At 40.8% G+C, this 19,023-nt stretch overlaps 3 protein-coding genes across 3 annotated transcripts; 2 read left to right on the top strand and 1 right to left on the bottom strand.

Moving 5' to 3' along the window:
- Positions 1-1,164: 1,164 nt before the first annotated feature.
- LOC117966021 (protein kish-B) lies at positions 1,165-4,656 on the bottom strand. Its single transcript, XM_034911336.2, has 3 exons — positions 4,494-4,656; positions 2,944-3,075; positions 1,165-2,524 (listed from the first exon to the last, which is right to left on the bottom strand). The coding sequence occupies exons 1-3, from the start codon at positions 4,501-4,503 to the stop codon at positions 2,442-2,444; spliced, it is 225 nt and encodes a 74-aa protein (XP_034767227.1). The 5' UTR covers positions 4,504-4,656; the 3' UTR covers positions 1,165-2,441.
- Positions 4,657-5,065: 409 nt separating this feature from the next.
- LOC117431187 (protein FAM107B-like) lies at positions 5,066-10,403 on the top strand. The gene is made up of 5 exons (XM_034911333.2): positions 5,066-5,375; positions 6,941-6,965; positions 7,571-7,715; positions 8,351-8,495; positions 8,735-10,403. Exons 1-5 carry the CDS (start codon positions 5,205-5,207, stop codon positions 8,834-8,836), a joined length of 588 nt encoding a protein of 195 aa, XP_034767224.1. The 5' UTR covers positions 5,066-5,204; the 3' UTR covers positions 8,837-10,403.
- Positions 10,404-15,459: 5,056 nt separating this feature from the next.
- On the top strand, positions 15,460-17,720 carry LOC117966019 (probable G-protein coupled receptor 25). Its single transcript, XM_034911332.2, has one exon. It carries the CDS (start codon positions 15,497-15,499, stop codon positions 16,616-16,618), a length of 1,122 nt encoding a protein of 373 aa, XP_034767223.2. The 5' UTR covers positions 15,460-15,496; the 3' UTR covers positions 16,619-17,720.
- Positions 17,721-19,023: the final 1,303 nt, after the last annotated feature.

Genomic DNA, 19,023 nt, shown 5'->3' on the forward strand with positions numbered 1-19,023 from the left:
TTCCACATTGTGCAACTGCTTCTAATCAAGCCAAGGATATAAATCAACACACTTGATTAAATCAAGGCACTGTCATTTCACAAAGTACAAGTGACCAGGGGGGTATGTTTGCAGAAATTAACTTGTCTGTTGCCGCGTTCTTATTTTTTCAAATTGCCCACAGGTGCACTTTTACTAATTTTTAAGGTCAGCTTTTTCTACTTTGTATCCATTTTGTGAGCCCCATCTTTAAACAATATCATCCTTTAATGTTCACTCACATGATGTTAAACAACATACTGCAGACAGAAGCTGTTTAAAGATGATGCTCCACTTTAGAAAATCGATGCAAAGCAGGAAAAATCACCTTAAAATAAGCACAGCTGCACAAAGGGGGCTACACAGAACCTGCTACACACTAGAAATAAGAATGTGCGCAACAGACACATGGCTAGTATTTCCTATGGCAGGTCTCCTAAAGGTGAAACGACCTCCCATCACGTTGACCCTTCATTTTTCAAGCCAGTCATGTCACAAACAGACCATACTGACCCTGGTCCTCATCTGCTGCAGACAGGTTTCCACATCAAGAGGCAATAATCACAGACTCTCGCAACGGCACAGTCATTTCAGATCCATCACATTTGCTGTAACATTCACTACAGCACTGAGTCAGGTTTCTAATTTTTTTTTTTCCATCGTGGTTGTTTTCAGTCTTGAATGGGTTCCTTGTTACTGTCAGTGTGTGGGACAGTTATCCCAGAAATCAGCGAACTGCTCGTTAGTCTCTTTGCTTGATGTTTGTTCCCTAGTAGTAAAAGGATAGCGAGCTACTGTATGGAAAACCCTGATTAAGACCACCACGTTATTAAACATCATGTTTTAAAAGCATCCTTTCTGTTGCACTGCTCCAGCTTCAGATTTTTTTGAAACACGGCTCACAGTAAGAATCATAATCGGTTGATTTAGCCATGTTCAATGATAGCTCTTTGATTTAGTGAAATTCTTTGCAAAGCACCGATAACGATGCTTTTTAAGATACAGACTTGGCAAGAATCTTGCTTCTATGTGAGCATCTAATGTGATCGTACGTTACTTTAAAACAAGCAGTAGCTCTTAAACCACCTGAAAGACCATGCAAAGCACTGACCACACAAGACTCCCATACACCACTTCTGAAGCACGTTCTCTTTCAAAGGTTTAATAAAGAAAACGGAAAACAACACCCTCAATATGTATGAACACGGCTACATGATAACAGCAAGCCCTAAAATCTACACACATCCATGTGATAAATAATAATATTCAAGCACATGCTTGAGGTCAGAGTACATCTGTGCGAGACGCGGTGCTGAACGCACCCCTGTTAAAATGACTTTCTTCATCGTCCCTGCTGTACTTTCTGCATGGTGTAAGTGCAGCAGCTTGGAAAGTGTCCCGCTTGGTCTGGTATTTCACGTATTAGTGTTTTTAAAATGAAGACAGTTATGACAAACACAAAGTGAACAGCAGTAATACACATTGGAATTGCGAGAATAACTAACGGCATCTTTTATGCTCTTCTCATTTACCAGCAGACATTAACCATTTATTTATTTATTTAAGATCGATTTAGCTGTACAGCCTTGGCAAATCGAAACCCTGTGGGCACCTCTTTTAAACATCATGTGTGCCAGACGGTAAGTAAGCCGGTCTCTCGTACCCGCTGCACTTACATTAGAACCCAACAGTTACCCAGGAAACGGCGTTCTGAAATCCTCTGAAACTGATGATGTAATGTACGGATTTGTCAAATATAACCAAACATAATCTGGGTGCGCTGTGCAGTAACTTCAAATGACAGATTTTTTTTTTTATAATGTCCCATTACCTTTTTTTTTCCTTATTGCAATCACTCCAATATTTATTGTTTATATTGTCCTAAGCCTGTGTGAAGGTGCTTTCGTCCGAGTTCAGTAGCTGCTCTTCAGTTCCAGCTGGCTGCTACACCTATCACAGCAGGAGCCAGCACCACTATGTGAACAGCTGATCAGGACGCGCATATCCTGCGCTGATTCTGCAAATACACTGCTGTGCATGAGAAGGTACGCAAATAAAAGAAACAGAGACTAGCTGGTCTACTTTACATCTATGGGAGGCAACTGGAACTGAAGAGCAGCACCTGACAACACCGGAACTTTAAAAATGTGTAACTGTAATAAATTCCAGTATGCATTACTTTAACAATGGAAGAGAAGAAAATACATAAATCAGTCCCCCCCAAAAAAAACAGTACATTAAAAGTGAACGTAGCGAGTATTTTATCGTTCGCCTGCAGTGAATTCTTCCTTGTCCGAAGGTGACCCCCCCGTCATCTGGCTCGTCTAACCACCGAGAAGCACTGAAACGTCCAGCCTTGCACACACACGTCTTGTCACACAGAATCTATTGTCCATTCTGCGTCCCCGAATCCAACATTAAGGTCATTTTATAAACAAGACGTAGAAGCCCATCACCACGCAGGACAATGCGACCACAACGTGAAGTCTCGTTCCGATCACTGCAGCTGCAAAAGAGAACGAACCAAAACTTATTTTACAAGAACTGTACATATTGTTTTGAAACATTGAGTGCAATTATTTTACCACCGATTTTGTCCCCAATTTAAAACGTCCAATTATTTTTTTTCCCCTGAAGGTAGCGATTCCCCACACAGCTGTTCAGGAGAACTGAAGGTTCAGCGAGCGTCCTCCGATCCCACGACCGAGCCAGCCTCCTCTTCCACACCCAGGAACTCCAGAGCGGAGGTCAGCGAGCTACCGCCCCCTGCAGGACGAAGGCCGGCCCTGCAGGTGTCCGCTCTGAGCTCACCTGGCCGGTACAGTTTGCTGTAGCGTGATGAGGAGAAGCCGTCCTTTCCTGTTTTGCCTCCCTAACCTGTGGGATTGCCAAGGCCAATGAGACGCATTGCAGAACAATACCCACCTTTGTAAAACACCCCCCAGATGCCTTTCTTTTCTGACAGGAGCCAGTTCTTTAGCTTCGGAACTTTCTTCAAGTAAGCACACGTGCAAACAAACAGCAAGCCAAAGATGAGGATACCGTCGAATGAATACACTGCCAAAGACAAGGGGGACAGAATGAATTCACAAAGTACTTTACAGGGAACACATCCCTGCAAAGAAACGAATGAGAACCCCCTCTCTGAAGCACATGCGCAACGAGGGAATGACATGTCTCTCCATACCGGAGCAGTCCTTTAATTAAAACCTAAATGCTGTTTTCAAACAGTTTACATATTGAAGTTATTTGATAATGGTACACTTGTTTTGTTTTCTTGTGAAGGGTTATATAAAGACTCTAGAAAATACACAGTAAACATTTTGCAGGCTGCGTCACCTGACCGTGCGTTTGCTGGGCCCTGCTCTGTTTCCAGTCCTGTTGAAATAATTCTGCCAAACTACTGTTTAGGTTGTCTGAGGGATCTACCTGATTAATATGATTTGTATATAGCAAGTAAACAGCCTGGGTCTATATGGGAGGCTTGGTGGTCCAGTAGTTAAAGAAAGGGGCTTGTAACCAGGAGGTTCCAGGTTCAATCCCAGCTCAGCCACTGACTAACTGTGTGTGACCCTGAGCCCAACCAGAACCCCACACAGCCATTCACACTGCCATAGAGAACACCACACAGCCATTCACACTGCCCAACCAGAACATCATACAGCCCCTATTCTCTGTAAGTTGCTTTGGATAGAAGCGTCTGCTAAATGACTAATTAATAATAATATAATATATCCTGGGTAAACACAGGCAGACACATATCACAATGTTTCCTTTGGGTGGTGTGTGGGTTTATAGGGCTTTACTGATTTAAAAAAAACAAACAAACAAACGTTATTTCAAAGGCTTCAGCGTTACTACGGCGTAAGTAAATTGAAGGAGAGAAAACAAAGCCGCAGTTTTTGCCTCTGGAAATGTGGTAACCCTTAATTGTGTTTCCTGTGACGATGAGTAGGGTAGTCACAGAGGACGCTATACTCAGGCTCAGTGCTGTGCCTGTCATCACATTACCTACCTTTAAAGTAAAGTGCATTTCCAATTGTTTACAGTCAGGAAACGTGGCAATGCTGCTTACACATTCAAACACGCACCGGGGTGTATGAAATAATACGCGGCAGACCAAACACGCAGGAGTTTGTGAAAGGGAATGTCGTTTCAAACCCCGCCAGCATTACACACACCGGACCTGCACGGAACACGGTTCGAATACAAATACCGGACTTTCAAATTCCAAGCTTATCCGACACACTCTGACACGTGGAGAATGTTTTTAAGAACTCGAAGCGAACAGGTTTCGTGAATGCATTAATAACATCACTCCGGCCTGCCTGACATATATATATATATTATTAACACAATGGCCACGTCCTCAAAATCTAAAACTTACTTCCTGCTTGACAAAATGCACACCTCGTACGAAACCAAGACCCCCTCCAAACGCTGACGCGTTAAATAAAACGGTGTAGCCAGCTTACCGTTGGTCATGTTGTATATATGGTTAGGCGCGTCTGTGCCCCAGATTTCTGATTCGTTTTTAACACACAGTTTATTATCTCATGATTTGTTCTTCCCTTCACGCAGTAAACACCAAGGCAGGGGCAGTCGAGCGCAGAGCAATGCAGCGCCTGGCAGGGAGGAGCAATAGATCACAGCACATATTCACCGGAGCACAGAGATGTAGACTCGAACGCTGGTTGCATGTTTGCGCATGCAAATTAATACATTTATTATGATTTCTAGGATTCTGTCCAGTCTCTGTGGGGCCAGGCAGTGAGATGACAGTTATCACTACCCCTTTAAAGAACACTCGATACGGCTCAGGGATTTTATTCCTTAGTCTTCTTGTTTGACTAACTTTGTAAGTCATTTTCTGTTTCGGTCATAACAGAAATATTAAAGCACCCCTGTGCTCTCAATGGCGCAATTAAAAGGTTCGTATGTCGGTCAGATGGAAGGTTTTTCCAAAGCAAGACAGCAGGTTTAATAGTTTGTTATTACGTCACAGAACAGTACTGAAGCTGTCCCTGACAATTACAGTAATCATCTTCCGTCCCTGAGTATCATGGCTCCGTGGGCTTAAACTGGATCAACCCCATACCATAATGAGATTTCACGGATCTAACGATAGATTCAGTGTGTGGGCATGCTTGTGAAGACATAGCTCTGATTCAGTGTAGGCTGACAGCATGCTGAAGCCATGTGTTAACAGCGCAGTCGGTTTCATTTCTTTAGCACACCAATGGCTTTCTCTGGATGTAAGGTTCCTGCAGAAAAACGGTTCATTTGAGACCGCGAGGAAATCGTCTGTGAGGAAACCCAGTCCACTAACCACCATGGGAGGATCACACGCAAAGAGAGTGAGTCCCACCCCGATGAGCTGAGGCAGTCTGGGCATGCTTGTGTATCAGGTTTACCATACGCGTGAGACTGCTACACAGAATAGTCTCGTTTGACTTCCTGTTCAGTACTGTAAAGCAGTAAACTGGCATTTCGTTATGCTAATACTGAACTTAATGCACACTTTACAGCAAGCTTACAATCCATTTCACAAACACCCTGCGTTATTCCGTCACTAATCAGCGATATAGAAACACGCTGTGCTTTAATTAGGTATCTTAATCCAACCATGTTTGTGGCTCTGTGTTCATTTTCTCTTACTGTTTTAAATGAATTGCATGTGTGTCCTATTAAAGTCATCAATTAAATTAGACGATCGCTAATTAATTTGCTTTGCCATTTTTCCAAGATTTTCAGTAACGGTGGTTTGATTTCATACGCACAACAACAGAAGCAATGGGGTGTTCTGATACATTTGCACACTGCTGTATAGTCAGTATATTAACAGAACATGCTTCATGTGTTTCTGTAAACTAGCTGTTAACAAACAATAAAAATGGTATCGGGAAATAACGTTGTTTTTACAGTGTCAATATAATATATACTGTACCGGAGGATTTATAATATATACTGTACCGGAGGATTTATAATATATACTGTACCGGAGGATTTATAATATATACTGTACCGGAGGATTTATAATATATACTGTACCGGAGGATTTTTTGCAGTTATAAGAATTTAAGATACTAGTCAAATTTAACAAGGGATACAAAAGTCTTCACTATAGAATTTAAGATATGACGGCTCCATCCATTTTGACTTAAACCTTTCTCATTGTTTTACGCGGGTTATGGAAAGTAAATGTTAGATACTTTTAATGATTTCTACACTAGGAGTCTTCTCATGAAAATGATGATGATGAAAATTCACGAACAGTAAAATGGCTGTGGCGCTTGAGTCAGTGTAGGCTAGTCCACACACCCTCCCCCTCTCCCTCTACAGCAGCAATCACAGAGATTAACACATGTAATCCGATTCACATCGGCTTTAATCTTTTAATGGACATCTGTTGCGCTTTCCAGATTTCACTACCATGCGAACAATAGACATTCAGTTCTAGAGCTCTGTGTGCGTGATAGAGTCGCCTCTCGGAGTGGGAGACTGGGCAGGGCTGAGAACGGGGCAGGACATAGAACGCCCTGGCTTATTCCCTGATGAAAAACTGAGTGACTGGACTATACCAAAACTGCAGACTGTAAACTGATAACATTTTAAAATGAACATTCATATTCATATATCCAGCACACCGAGTTATTTAAAGAACGCTTCATGATTCAAATAAGATTTCTTATTCATGAAAATGCTCTTGATTGCTATTTTCCCTATCTGTTGATTTGCTTACCCCATATACTCTTATTCAATATGTTATGGACATTTTATACACGAAGCGTCATCTCTATGGCATTTAACCCACTTTTTAGAAATCTACACACTTGCAAAATACAGTGCAACAGTTTGCAATCTTTGCCTACATGAATTTCTTGCTGTTTTCTCTTTGTCTGTGTTGCGACGCATACGAAAGACTGGATTCAGGAAGCAAAGAAAAGGTACCGATCTGTGTTTCAGTATCCAATACCGTTTGTACCCTAATCTATTAGTCCACTATGTACAGTAGTTGTGGTTTGAGGCTGCTGTTGGCTCCATGGCCACAAGGGGGCAGTCCATCCACTTATGTTTCATACCACGCACAACTGTGCAGACATGGTAAAATGCAGTTAGGTTTTAATGTTACATTTTAATTTGGTTGCTTTTACATGTATATGAATGAATTAGCATTTTACATGCATATTAATTAATTTGCATACCAACCAAACAGTGATTTCATGTATGTAACTTGTTGTATTCTGTTTTATACAGTGTATACCGTATGTAGATATTTAGTTGCCGTATCATTCTACTCAGTGTGTATATATTTGCCACGATTGGGTGAAAGGACACTTTTGTTCACGTTAAATATTCATGTTGCTTCACAAAAGATTAAGAATTTCACGGGGACCTGCTCAGCAACCTTTCCGGATGCCTATGGGACCCCAGACTCTATTTGGAGAGCCGCTATGCCACACGTTGCTTGTAATTTGCCATGGCTTGACTGTGCTTGACTGTGCTTGACTGCACTTGTCTTTTTGAGTGTCGTCCTGTCTCTTGCTTACAGAAGACTACAGCATCAGAACGCCCCCCTCTTACCTGGACACTGACAGCCCCCAGGATTTAATTCAGCCCAGAAAGGTAACCCACCCCGTCCTCGATTCACAACGCCACCAGGACCTGCACAGAGAGCTCGTTCTGAGCTGCAAGCGGTGAGTAAAACCAGCAAACTAGATGAGCTAGCAGCGACTGAGATCCCAGCAACAAACAAATACATCTCCAAGAACACTCTTCAAAATGGGTCCTTCTTACAAACCCTTTCATGCATCAAATAACCAACACAGCTGAAAAAAACTAGCTTTGGACATATAATACATTTTTTTCCATTGTTTTATATGGGAGGGGAATGGCATTCTCATATGAGGCTATCAAGCATTTGGTTAATGAAAATGGGATGTTTGTTAATAAACCCGGACATCATCTCCTCTCAAGCTTCCCTTTAATTGTTATGCAAGAACATTTCTTTTTTTTATTTCCTCCAAACAGATTGTGAAACAAGCAAACATATCCGAAGTTACTAGAGTTCTCTGTAATACTTCCCTTACACAAGTATAAGCCCCCATGTTCACCAGGACAGTTTGGAACAATTCAGGCTTTGTAACTCCAACCCCAGTGCATTCTGGTAAATGTAGTCCTGCTTCTTTTAAAGAAAAGATTCCAATGAAACAGGTACCAGACTGCACTGCGATGGAAGTTTAAACACCTGAACTGTCCCGGCGAACATGGAGCCACATGATCACCCTACTGTTTGGTGTTGCAGTCTAACTGTAGTCCTTGCTGTGTCCAGGGGTCTTCTGCCAGAGAACAAGCCAGAGCTGCAGAGAGTGCTGGAGCAGAGGAAGCTGGAGCAGCTCCGAGAACAGGAAGAGGCGCAGAGACCCAAATCAGACCTAGAGCAGGAGCTCAAGAAGAGGCAGCAGAAACTGGAACTGGTACGAGCGCCGCACAGGAGACTCGAGAGGGGGCCCCGTTCACAGGAACGCTCCGTACAGAGACACACCTTAACAGAGCGCCCCTTAAAGCCTTGTGAATCGGCCCTGAGTTTTAAGGGCAAAGCGTTGGAATTTCTAGCTAGTTTCATGTCTACAGGGTTGTGTTTAGAAGCATGCTTTTGTCCTCTGTATTTGTGCATGCATTCCCTGAAGGGGTGATCCTTATTTCTATGTTGCAGTACGAGCAGGAGCAGATGAAACCGAAAGCAGATGAGGAAGACGTGCCCGAGTTTGTGAAAGTGAAGGAGAACCTACGCAGGCTCAAACTGAACGGGGAATAGGGCAGGAGCTGCTTCATCAACGGCAGGGCCACCTGGAGGGAGAGGGAAAACACTGCCAGAGTCTCGAATCACTCGAACCTGCCAGAGAGACATGGCCCCTTTCAAACAGAGAAAATGTACTGGGGAGTTCCAGGGTTCTTCATCATGAGATGATGTCATGTTTATGAATGTGTGCGTGTGTGTGTGCGTGTGTGTTTGAAGCATATGTGGGAGCTGCAGTAAATCAAGGGCAGTACATTAGATCTAGAAACAGAAATGCTCTTCCTGAATTCTGAGATCTGGTACCTTTCTGTTTAGAAATGATCCCCTTTATGTATGTATGCATTCATGTACAGTAGGGTACACAATTCAGTCATCTGCACATTCAGCAGCATCGAAAGCAGAAACAGGGTTTTTTTGGGGGGGGGGGGTCATCCATAAATAATATTGTCTTACAAAATGGCAATATATATTATTAAATGAGAAACGGGTCACCAATCTGATTGGTGCTCAGTCTGCTGGTTTGTCGCTCTATCACTGGGACGATCTGCTGAATTGAATTGAAATTTGGAAGGTATGAGACGCACCACTGGGGGGATGTGTCGAGCGACCTCCTGACACGGACCACCTATCCAGTGCAGTCCGCAGACCACCTTGGGTGTTTTTACTCAACACCACGATTGCTCCTGAACAGCTGGACGCACTTCTTTCCAGTTCTATTGAGCAATGTCCCTTTCATAGCTCCTTCTGACACAGTGGTTTTAATTAAACCTTAGAATCTGTCTATGTGAACTCTATGGGCTACGAGAAGCTGCCCTACCAAGACATAGAGTATGCATCGAAAAGCAGATCCTCAGATAGGACGCTTAGCATGGTACAATTCTACATGTTGTAGAAGTGGGGAGTTCACAATGTTTAGGGGTTTTACATTCTGATTGAGAGTACAGTTAAATATACATACTGTACAGGGTGCTGTATGATACTATTTTATCATATAAAAGTTAAATAAGAATGATTCAAATTATAGTAAATCTTAGTGTGATTTCCATCTGATGCAAGCTGTCTTATACAAAGAAATGTCTTGTGGCTGCATCACATCAAAATCAGGCTCTGATACATAAACGGTGATTCATGCACCAAGGGTGCGCTCGAATATCTGCAAGGAGTGTGCAGTAAATTCTTCTTCAGCGACTGCTATGACAAACAAAAAAGTCGAAATTCCCCTTTTTACCCTTATAAAAGTTTGCAAAATGTTTTAATTTTATTTTTGCATCTGTTTGCAACACCTGCACGTGTCGAGCACAAGTTTTCAAACTGCAAACCATCAGGCGGAAGTAGTCTAGAAAAAAAAAAGAAAATATAGCGCTCGTCCGAGATGCGGTGATTCCATACCAGCAAACCACAAGCAAATCTGATCTGCTTCAAACGAAGCATTTCCTCAGATCAGTTTCATCTGATAAAAAACATCCACGTGAACACGCTCAAAACAGAGTCAAATCTTCAAATCAACGCCTTTGTGAACGTCGTGAACTTGAACGGGCCTCACACACCAGCGTTATCTTGTTGTTTACAATAAAACAAAACAAAAATACAGACCCCCTCAATAGAGCTCTCAGAATCATCTCTAACCTCCAGGTACATTCGGTACAGCAGGGGTTAATTGGTGCCGGATCGTATCAGATCCCAGACCAGGTGTCACGTCAATTTAGGCTACCTATAAAACGTTAAAATTGTCTTACTTTGCGTACTGCACATGCCCAGACTATTCTGACCCTGCACCGCGCATGTGCAGATTTGTTTTTACTAATAATTCGTTTTATATTCAATACAGACAGCTGGTGTTAACGAACGGTAAAGTGTACAGTAACTCAGCTCCTGTGGTGGAAGAGCCTTTAGTCACGATGCACCTGTATTATGGAACAATCCTCCAATTGAAATCCGTAACGCTGACTCAATAAATGCATTTAAATCAAAGCTTCAAACACATCTTCATGCAGAGGACTTTCTGTAGATTGGGATGGCCTGTTTTAGAATTGTGTTAATATGTATTTTATTTATTTATTTATTTAGTCCCATTTGTTTTTGGATGTTTTTTGATATTTTATTGTATATTATATTATTATATAGTATATTTATTTGTCATGTGAAGCGCTTTGGGGGGGCCTTGGCATGAAAGGCGCTATACAAAATAAATTCGATTGATTGATTGATTGATAGATAGATAGAGCGCTATAGGTACATTTTTACATTTTTAAATATAAAAAGCAAAAGATAAAAAGACAACTATAAAATTGTTTTGAAAAGCTATTATTATTATTATTATTATTATTATTATTATTATTATTATTATTATTATTATTATTATTATAGCTATTTCCTGGTGTGAAGTCCGATCATGCTGTTGATATTACATTTAAAAATAAGTCATGTTAATTATATGACATTATTTAAGTTCTGCTATATATATATTTTTAGACTCTTTTCAAACTCTTCTCTATATCACCACCAAGATGAATTGTTGGATTGTTTTAAATTGACCAAAAAAAATAAAAAAATAAATAAAAAATAAAAAAAAACGTTTACAGCTGCAGATTAAATTTTGACCAGGTAGCAGATTTTGACAAGGTAGCAAAATTTGACGCTTATATATGTCATATTTTGCTACCAGTAGCAAATGTTGACATACCTATTTGTCTGACAGGAGAGAATTATATAATTTCCACATTTTCAACAATTTTTATTATGATATATTTTTTTGCAAATAAGAACTCTACAGTATATGCATACAATTCGCAACAAAAATCATGCTTTCCTGTTCCGTGAATTGAACGTGGTTAAGAATCTCTGGCGCGCAGAGTGCTAGATGTTTGGGAGAGTCAGTCATTTCCTGCTCTTTCAACTTTGATAGGGGTTTTCTGCTAGCACAGCGTTGCCTTGCTTGTCTTTCATATCTTCAAACACTCCGCGTAAAACGAGGTAAAATGATTCAAACATCAACAGACACTTCGGCAAACGCCTTGCAGAAACATCTCAAAACGTTTAGCCTCGTCAAAGAATCAAACACACAGAAATGCAAGCAGTATTGTATTAACAGCATATAAGGAGGCTGTGTGGTACAGTGGTTAAAGAAATGGGCTTGTAATCAGAAGGTCTCCGGTTCAAATCCCACCTCAGCCACTGACTCATTGTGTGACCCTGAGCAAGTCACTTCACCTCCTTGTGCTCCGTCTTTCGTGTGAAACGTAGTTGTATTATTATTGCTGATGCATAGACGCTAGTCTTTGTAAGTCGCCTTGGATAAAGGCGTCTGCTAAATAAACAAATAATAATATTGTCACACACCTTGTTATGGTGTCACAACAACCGCGGATTCCTCCCATCAAGACCACTGCCTCTATACGAGAGGGCGTGGTGGTCTCTTAGTTTCTTTGCTTGGATGTGATTGACTTGAATCAGATGGCTTGCAGTCTGATAGCACAGGGCTAGTCAATTATTTAACGCCAGGGTCTAAATGACTTGGTTAAACATGTTTTTGGTTTCAGAATTCTTCGTTTAAAAGGTGTCCATCTAATTGTTTTTCTTTTTTTTTCAGTTTTTCATGCTGTTTTGGTACCCGCCTCATCCCGTTCCTGTCAAAACCACAGTACACATAAATACGTTTCTGTATTAACACACCTACAAGCTGAGTTCGACCACATTTTAATGCAAAACAAATTGTAGAAAATCAACTAGAAAGCATGGTAAAGTGCGGATGAAAGTATCGGGTCAAATCGTGCTAAACTGCAAAATGACCGTGCGTGTTAACAATGGTTAGCTTCTATCAGACAGCTGCAGTGGGCTTAATATCAGAACACAGGACCGATCTTTATAGGAAACTTTATTCATGCAGACCCTTTTATATTACAGCTCTACAGGACCGAGTCTCTTTTTGCAGATAGCACATGCTTATATGGCTGGCGCTGTTTTTTTAACTTGGCTTCTGTGTGTGCATATGAAATACTTTGATGCCAGCGTCAGTGACACACTGTCGCTGGAGGTGAAAAGCGCTCAGTGCCTCCTGGCGCTGGTGTGTAACACCTGTAACATGTTAAACCAGCGCTCAGTGTATAACACCTGTAACATGTTAAACCATGGCGCACATTGTAAGTGATATTCTGGAAGACGAGACTCCCTTTTCAAAGCGCTTAGAAACAAGCAATCAGCAGCGACAGTGCTTCCATTCCAGGCAGCTTTTGTCGAAATTCTCTTTTTGTATTTATTTTCTGTTAACATTAGTTTATGGATAATCTTGTTTGCTTTTAAAACAATTAAATTGTTACAAAAAAAGACTATTCTATAGTCCATTCATTTTAATTCCGTACATGGTCTTGTTGTACTAGTGCTCAAATACACACTGCCTTTTTTCTTTCTATATTTACCCGAAACCTCGCTTAATATAATTTTAGGAAATGACATGTCAGCACTGTGCTTGCATCCAGAGCGCGTCTGCCGATGAAAATAAAAATACGGCTAAAAACAAAACAGTATTCGGTTCAACAGAGACAGTTGGTAACTTAAAAACAAATAAGCTAAGTGCTCCGTGTCTGTCTGTACAGTTTGAAATTTGAACGGGACGTTGAAAGGAATTGTGGGAAATGTGGGATCAGCATAGAAGCAAAGGTATATTTCAAGGTCATAAAACGACATTTCCCACAATTCTTTTCAACGTCCACAGGAAGACTTGTCATGTGACACTTTCTAAATTGGCTTGCTAGCTTGCAATGGTCTGCTGGTCCGCGGCGGTGCGGCACTGAGCGCTGGTTTAACATGTTACAGGTGTTATACACTGAGCGCCGGTAGGCACTGAGCGCTTTTCACCTCCAGGGACAGCGTGTCACTGACGCTCGCATGCGTATCGGGGGACGAGTGGGAGTCCTCAGTCCAGGTGCCTGACGTCACAAGGAGGCCCTGAACCGAGAGCGTTTCGAACCCCGCGTGTTAGATGAACTGCTCCTTCCAAGTACCAACCCTCGTCTTGTGTCTTTTAAAAGAAACACTAAAACGATTTTTTTTATTAACATAAATGCATTTCCCCAAAATGTCAAATCATTGATTTTCTATGTGTGAATTATTTTCTGTTGCTTGAGTGGGCCAAATATGGGTGGAAATGGTAAATACCCACCAAACGCCTTTGTAAAAATACTTTTCGGTAAAAATAAATAAAAAATAAGTTAATTTTGCTGTCTTACTTTTCACGCTGATGATGCAAAACGCTCATCTTGTAATGTTAAAGGTCATTAAAAACAATATAACAATTTCAAGCCGGATACCACAATGATAATTGTGTGAACATCCTACTTATCATCCGTGTATTAAGGTGTGAAAAACAGCCATAGCAACAGCTGAAATAATCAAGTCAAGACCGGTGTGGTTAGAAACACCGCACGCCAGATATTTTAAATGGTACACCCATCATGCTAAAAATACCGATCGATACTGAAACACGGGGCTGTACCAGAGCAGGTGAGGACATGTATAACCACGTGCAGCAGCAGCCCGGAGAAGAGCAAGCAAGTACAAGCTAAAGAACATACTGGCGCTGTCTTAAAATGGATCTGCTCCCAAATCTATAAGGGGGCATCTAAGGGGTGGGTTTGTCCGGCACTGAACGCATAGCTTGTTATTGTGATATAGAATTCTTCAATCAATATAATATAATATAATATAATATAATATAATACAATACAATACAATACAATACAATACAATATAATATAATATAATATAATATAATATAATATAATATAATATAATATATCATTTCGACTAGAAGCAGGCAGTTTTTTTTTCTAGTAGAGAAATTAGTTGGCTGTAAGGGGAGATCAAAACAAAAAAAAAACCGCACTTGATAAATAATATCTAGGAGTAATGCAGAAACCCTAATAAATTCAATGACAAACGTTTTGACCAGCAGCCTTCTAGAATTCTAGTCGGAACGTTTGTCATTGGATTTATTAATACGAGTTGAAATTCTCTCTGTATTCACTTAATCGTATTTAGTTTGTGCACTTAAGCGTGTGGTTTATTTTTCAGCACAAGGAAATACATTTTTGTATTATTTTTTGTTGGTTCTAAAAAAAAAAAGAAAAAAGAGAAAAGATTCTATTGTTATCGGATAATTAAGAATACTTCAGCTGTGTATAAGCTATGGGCTAGTGCTGTAAGTGCTCCTATCACTACAATATAAAAATGTCTCTCTCTCTTCAGTCCTGGAAGCGCTCTTTGGTTTGATGGACTGGCACTATGTTTGTTTACAGCCTGTCAGAGATTATTTCTCTAACCTTGTCATGACGTCTTTGGAAACACCTGGGCGCGTGCATACTTTAAAGGAATGCGCACGTGAATCCCATTTCCACGCAGCTGTGATGCCGGGACTGCTTCAGAAAAAACACACACACACACACAAAAGCAGCAGGAAGCGTGACACAAATGCACTACAATGGCTATATCCGCTCAAAATCCAGCCTGTCACTTTTTTTCAACCTTTAAAAAAATTACCCACAAAACAAACATGACAGCGGCGGTGAAGGGGCTGGCACGTGACTTGGCAGCTTGTTTTAAACCTCTGAGTTTCACTCTGCCTGATATTAGAAACTGCAGGGCGCTCAGAATACAGTGAGCCCTCCTTGAACGCGGTCAGCAATGGAAAACACTAGCGAACCAGCCGACCACAATTATAGCGACTATTATTACTACAACTTTGACTTCACTAACGTCTCTGATTTGAATATTACTGAAGCGTGTGACGCCAGCGAGCTCCCTTCCCAGAAGTATATAATCCCAGCGCTGTACTTTCTTGTGTTCTTCACCGGGCTCTTTGGGAATTTGCTGGTCATTCTGATCCTCAGTTCCAAGCAATCCAGCAAGAGAAGGCTCGTGGATACTTTCGTCATCCACCTGGCCGTGGCGGATTTAGTCTTCGTTTGCACGCTGCCTCTCTGGTCGGTCTCGGCGGCTTACGATCACCAGTGGAATTTTGGAAACTTCCTTTGCAAGTTCAGCAGTTACGTCATCGCCGTTAACAGGTACTCCAATATCTTCTTCCTCGCGTGCATGAGCGTGGACAGGTACGTGGCGATTGTCAAGATGCTGGACTCCAGATTCCTACGCAACAACAGGTGCGTACAAATCACCTGCGGCGTCATCTGGGTATCTTCGGTACTGCTCGGCGCTCCAGCGCTCGTTTACAGAAACGTGTCCGCGGACGAGGACGGCAAATTAATCTGCAGCGAAGACAGCCGCTCGACCTTCTTCAGCAGCATCAGCTTGCTGTCCCTGATCGTCGCGTTCGTGCTTCCCCTGGCCGTTATCCTGTTCTGTTACTGCTCCATTCTGGCTAAACTGCGCCGCCACCGCCTGCACCAAAGCGCCAAAACCGACCTGAAACGAAGGCACTCCATCAAGATGGTCTTCAGCATCATCGTCGCTTTCGTCATCTCCTGGTTGCCTTTCAACGTCTTCAAAAGCATCCACATCGTGTCCAACCTGCGGGAAGTCTCTCTCACCTGCTCCCTCCAAACGGCCCTCAGGTGGGGCTTGGTCATATCGTCGTGTCTGGCATTCTTCAATAGCTGCGCAAACCCCATCCTCTATTTCAGGCTGGACAACTACTTCAGACACCGCGCGAAGGACATGTGTCTCGTCCTCTTCTCGTCCAGCCACCGCTCTACTGCGCTTCCCATGTCCGGCGCGACTACTGACAGCACGGGCTCAACAGTAAGCAGGCCACGCCTGTCTTCCATCCTTCTGACGCACCCAAAATGAATTTCCAGTCTCCAATGCGATGGTAGTCTCTGGGTATTTTACCGACATTTTATATTATAAAAGAATAAAGTTTCAGAAGGCTTTGAAGACACAGAGGATATGACCTGGCTAGTGACAGTTTGGCACTGCACTCGGTGCTTCGTGTAGATGTGTCACCCACATCACAGCAGATTCAGGCGCACTGCGCATTATACACAACCCCCTTCCAGGCTCCGGCCGTTTCTTCACATTTTAAAGAGTTTAGAAAAAGCAGGACTCATAATTGATGCATTTAAATTGAGTATGGAGTTATAAAACAATTCATTTTAGCTTTTGCAAATATATATATTGTTTTATAACCGCACACAGCTCTCTCTCTCTCTCTATGTATATTTGTATTCAATTGTGTAAAATGTTCTTGTGAGAATCTGTGCATTATTTGTAATATTTGGGGGGAGCAGTTTTTTTCGTGAAGCTAGTGAAACTGAAATATTTATTCATCTGTGAGGCTAACACATAAATGCCAATTCATGATATATATTTTTATATACAGTGATGGATTGCATAAATTGTATTTTTCAAGAGTGTGAGTTTTAAATGTAAAATTGCAACTAAAGACTTTGTAATTGTAAAATGAAAGCCGTGGAATGCACACATACCATTAATAACGAGTTTGTGATCATATCTGTTGAGTTTATATTTTTACAGTTTAGTATTGGTGACTGTGTTTTAAGTTTTTTTTTTTTTTTTTAGCTATGCATATTAAGATACACAGTGATATTTCAGTTTATTCTTTGTTGAAATAATTATATTGCAACCCCTTTGTATTTTTGCATTTAAAATGCAATATAATTTTACACGAGATAGATGTTGTTCAGTTATTATTTTTATTGAGCTGTAATGTTTTACACGTGTCCTTTTAAATATATATATTTTTTAAGTTGCTTTGCAGAATATTACAATTTTAATTTGCTGATATAACAATGGCTTTTGCGAATATGTGAAAAAAAAATCTGCCTTAATGATTAGCCTTCAAATACAATTAACTTCAATCACTTTTCATTTAAGTTGAATTAACAAAATATGTAATTATAGCATTATATAAATATTACAGTTAATAAATCAAAAGTAAATGTGATTGTTTTGTCTTTTTTCTTTAGAATTTTATTTCCAGTAAAAAAAAAATCTCCTATAGCCTACTTTCATCTCAAATAAATAATTTACAAAAATATTTACACAAATAACTGACCAATTATTAAGAAGGAGAATGCAAGCGGGTTTTCGATTTAAAATGCCTAGCTGTCAGTATGTCTTTGTGTCTTACCATTTTTATTTTATTTTTATTTTTTAAAAGTGGAACTAAAATGTCCTGCATGAGATTATATTTAACATAATATGCAGACAGAGAGAAAATATTATCCCACAATAGACATCTATTGACTTCTAACAGGAAAGGGAAGTTTAGACTTCCACTATTTTATAAATGGACTCGTAGATGACTTGTACTGGTGTGTTCGGAGTCTCAGTGCCGCACATTCACAGAGACCCTGTGGGATTCTGATACTTTACATAATTTCCACAGGTTATTCTTTTTTCTCTAATTGCTGGATGCCCCGCTTCCTCTACACCCTAACGCTACCCGTCCACAGTATGGTCTGGCGATAGCTTGCATGACCACATAATTATTTTCAAAACTCCACTTCTCCCCTGATGAAGACACTGTTGTGGTCTTGAAAGCTATACAGTCTACACTGTATATACAGTGAGGGAAAAGGGAACCAGAACAAAACGGGATCAACCGCGGCTATGCCATCAAATATCTATTTGTACAGCTGTATGTACAGAAGATTTGACAGTTTGCAAAAAAAAAAAAATGCATGTTCTGTAGCTGTACAGCATGACATCATGAGTAGATAGTGGGGGTTTTTTTGTATTGATGTTTAAGATAAACCTCTAGTTACACTGAGATTCTGTTTTTGCTACGCCAGCAGCAAAATCACAGGCTTAAAACAAAAACGAGAACACCCGCCAAACAGAGTTAAAAACCTTGAATTTTAGAGTGGTTTGGATATTGCAAAATTATTTTTTCGGCTCCGAAAATCAACAGCATTGTCTTTCAAAAACCAGCAGTTAATTAAAATCTATAGGATTATTTTCCCCCCTAAGTATGCAAGGATCCGATCCAAATGACACGGCGTGTACACAGAACTGTACAGAATGCAAGTGGGCAGTTCAGTCTGGGTTAAAAGCCCTCTGTGGTAAATATTTCAAAATCTTCCTTAAGATTTTCTACAAATAGCATTGTCCTGTAGCACTTCTGCCCATAACAGAGGCAGAAAATATAATAGAGGTTCCTAAGACTTCATTAGTTCATGTCGTGAGAATTTCCATATTTTGTTTTGTATCATGTCCAGGTCACCAATACT

The sequence above is a fragment of the Acipenser ruthenus genome, chromosome 30, assembly GCF_902713425.1.
Source record: "Acipenser ruthenus chromosome 30, fAciRut3.2 maternal haplotype, whole genome shotgun sequence".
In the NCBI taxonomy this organism is placed as follows: domain Eukaryota; kingdom Metazoa; phylum Chordata; class Actinopteri; order Acipenseriformes; family Acipenseridae; genus Acipenser; species Acipenser ruthenus.

Excerpts from the sequence above, each read along its gene's own strand:
- LOC117966021 (XM_034911336.2), bottom strand. Across the intron at positions 2,525-2,943 it reads CTGGGGGGTGTTTTACAAAG|CTGCAGTGATCGGAACGAGA; the intron begins GTGGGTATTGTT and ends TCTCTTTTGCAG.
- LOC117431187 (XM_034911333.2), top strand. The coding sequence starts at position 5,205 with ATGCTGAAGCCATGTGTTAACAGCGCAGTCGGTTTCATTTCTTTAGCA. Across the intron at positions 5,376-6,940 it reads GAGGATCACACGCAAAGAGA|ACTGGATTCAGGAAGCAAAG; the intron begins GTGAGTCCCACC and ends CGCATACGAAAG. Across the intron at positions 8,496-8,734 it reads GGCAGCAGAAACTGGAACTG|TACGAGCAGGAGCAGATGAA; the intron begins GTACGAGCGCCG and ends TCTATGTTGCAG.
- LOC117966019 (XM_034911332.2), top strand. The coding sequence starts at position 15,497 with ATGGAAAACACTAGCGAACCAGCCGACCACAATTATAGCGACTATTAT.